Raw genomic sequence first — 981 nt, forward strand, 5'->3', positions numbered from 1 at the left:
TTTTTTTTTTTTCAGCATTCAAAATCTTTTTAATAACAAGGCAGGATCTGGGGTTAGTTTTTGTAGCCTCGGCTGGCCCTGCGGCCTCTGGCACCCTCGAACTTCCGGCCCTTGGATCTCACGTAGGGTTTGGTGTGGCTGTGTGGGGTTCTGGGGCCTTGCCAAAGTGTCTGTACACCTCTCGGCCCTTGCGTGGACCAGAGAGTAAGACAGTGCCACAGCCCTTGGGGGAGTCCAGGGCCAACTGGTCGAAAGTGAGGATCTTGCCTCCCACTTTGAGGATGCGGCTCCGGGCACGGCTACTCACGCGCAGTGCACACACCTTCAGCTTGGCCACCTCCTGGACACGCACATCATCCATTATGGTCCCTACAACCACAGCTGTTCTGTTTTCCCGGCCAGGCAGTTTCATCTTCCGGATCATCCGGGAAAGGGACAGAGGTGGCCGGTTGGTGCGACTCATGAACAACCACTTCAACACAACCTGGTTAAAGGTAGAGTTGGCTCGTCTGGCCAGAAACCTGTACAGCTTGACCAACAGTCTCAGGTAGATGTCCTGGCTCTTGGGCTCCTTGCGCCGAACCTTTCGGTCCTTGTTGTGGCGGATGTCGACTCCCATGATGGTGCCTCCTGCTCAGCCAGGTCTGGAAAGAGCCAGGAGCTGGTTTTGAGGGGAGTAGCCAGGCACTGGTCAGAGGGGAGCCACCCCAGCTTGGGCCGGACATTCCAGCAGCTGATTCACTCTGCATCTGGGAGACGGTGGGGACAGGCCCACAGTCCCCCGAAGGGGCTCGTCTCCCGGGCGCTCCGCCCACCACCGGCTCCCGGGCCCAGGCTGTGCCTCCCTCCCTGGCCACCGCCCAGAGATCTCAGAGCGAGATCCTGGCAATTCCCAGGTTTCCGAGCTCCCTGGTTTGAACAGACACCTGTCCTCACCTGGAAGGGCCCCCGAGGTGGGGTTTTCCAGCCTCCGCTTGTCGG

The 981-nt window shown here is 59.1% G+C and overlaps 1 protein-coding gene across 1 annotated transcript; it reads right to left on the minus strand.

Annotated features, from left to right (window-relative positions):
* On the minus strand, positions 1–660 carry LOC121499066 (ribosomal protein L18-like). The gene is given in 2 exon segments (XM_041769556.1): positions 1–151; positions 154–660. Coding segments are annotated over 2 exon segments (564 nt in total). The 5' UTR covers positions 620–660; the 3' UTR covers positions 1–53.
* Positions 661–981: the final 321 nt, after the last annotated feature.

This window comes from Vulpes lagopus, chromosome 1 (assembly GCF_018345385.1).
Source record: "Vulpes lagopus strain Blue_001 chromosome 1, ASM1834538v1, whole genome shotgun sequence".
Classification (NCBI taxonomy): domain Eukaryota; kingdom Metazoa; phylum Chordata; class Mammalia; order Carnivora; family Canidae; genus Vulpes; species Vulpes lagopus.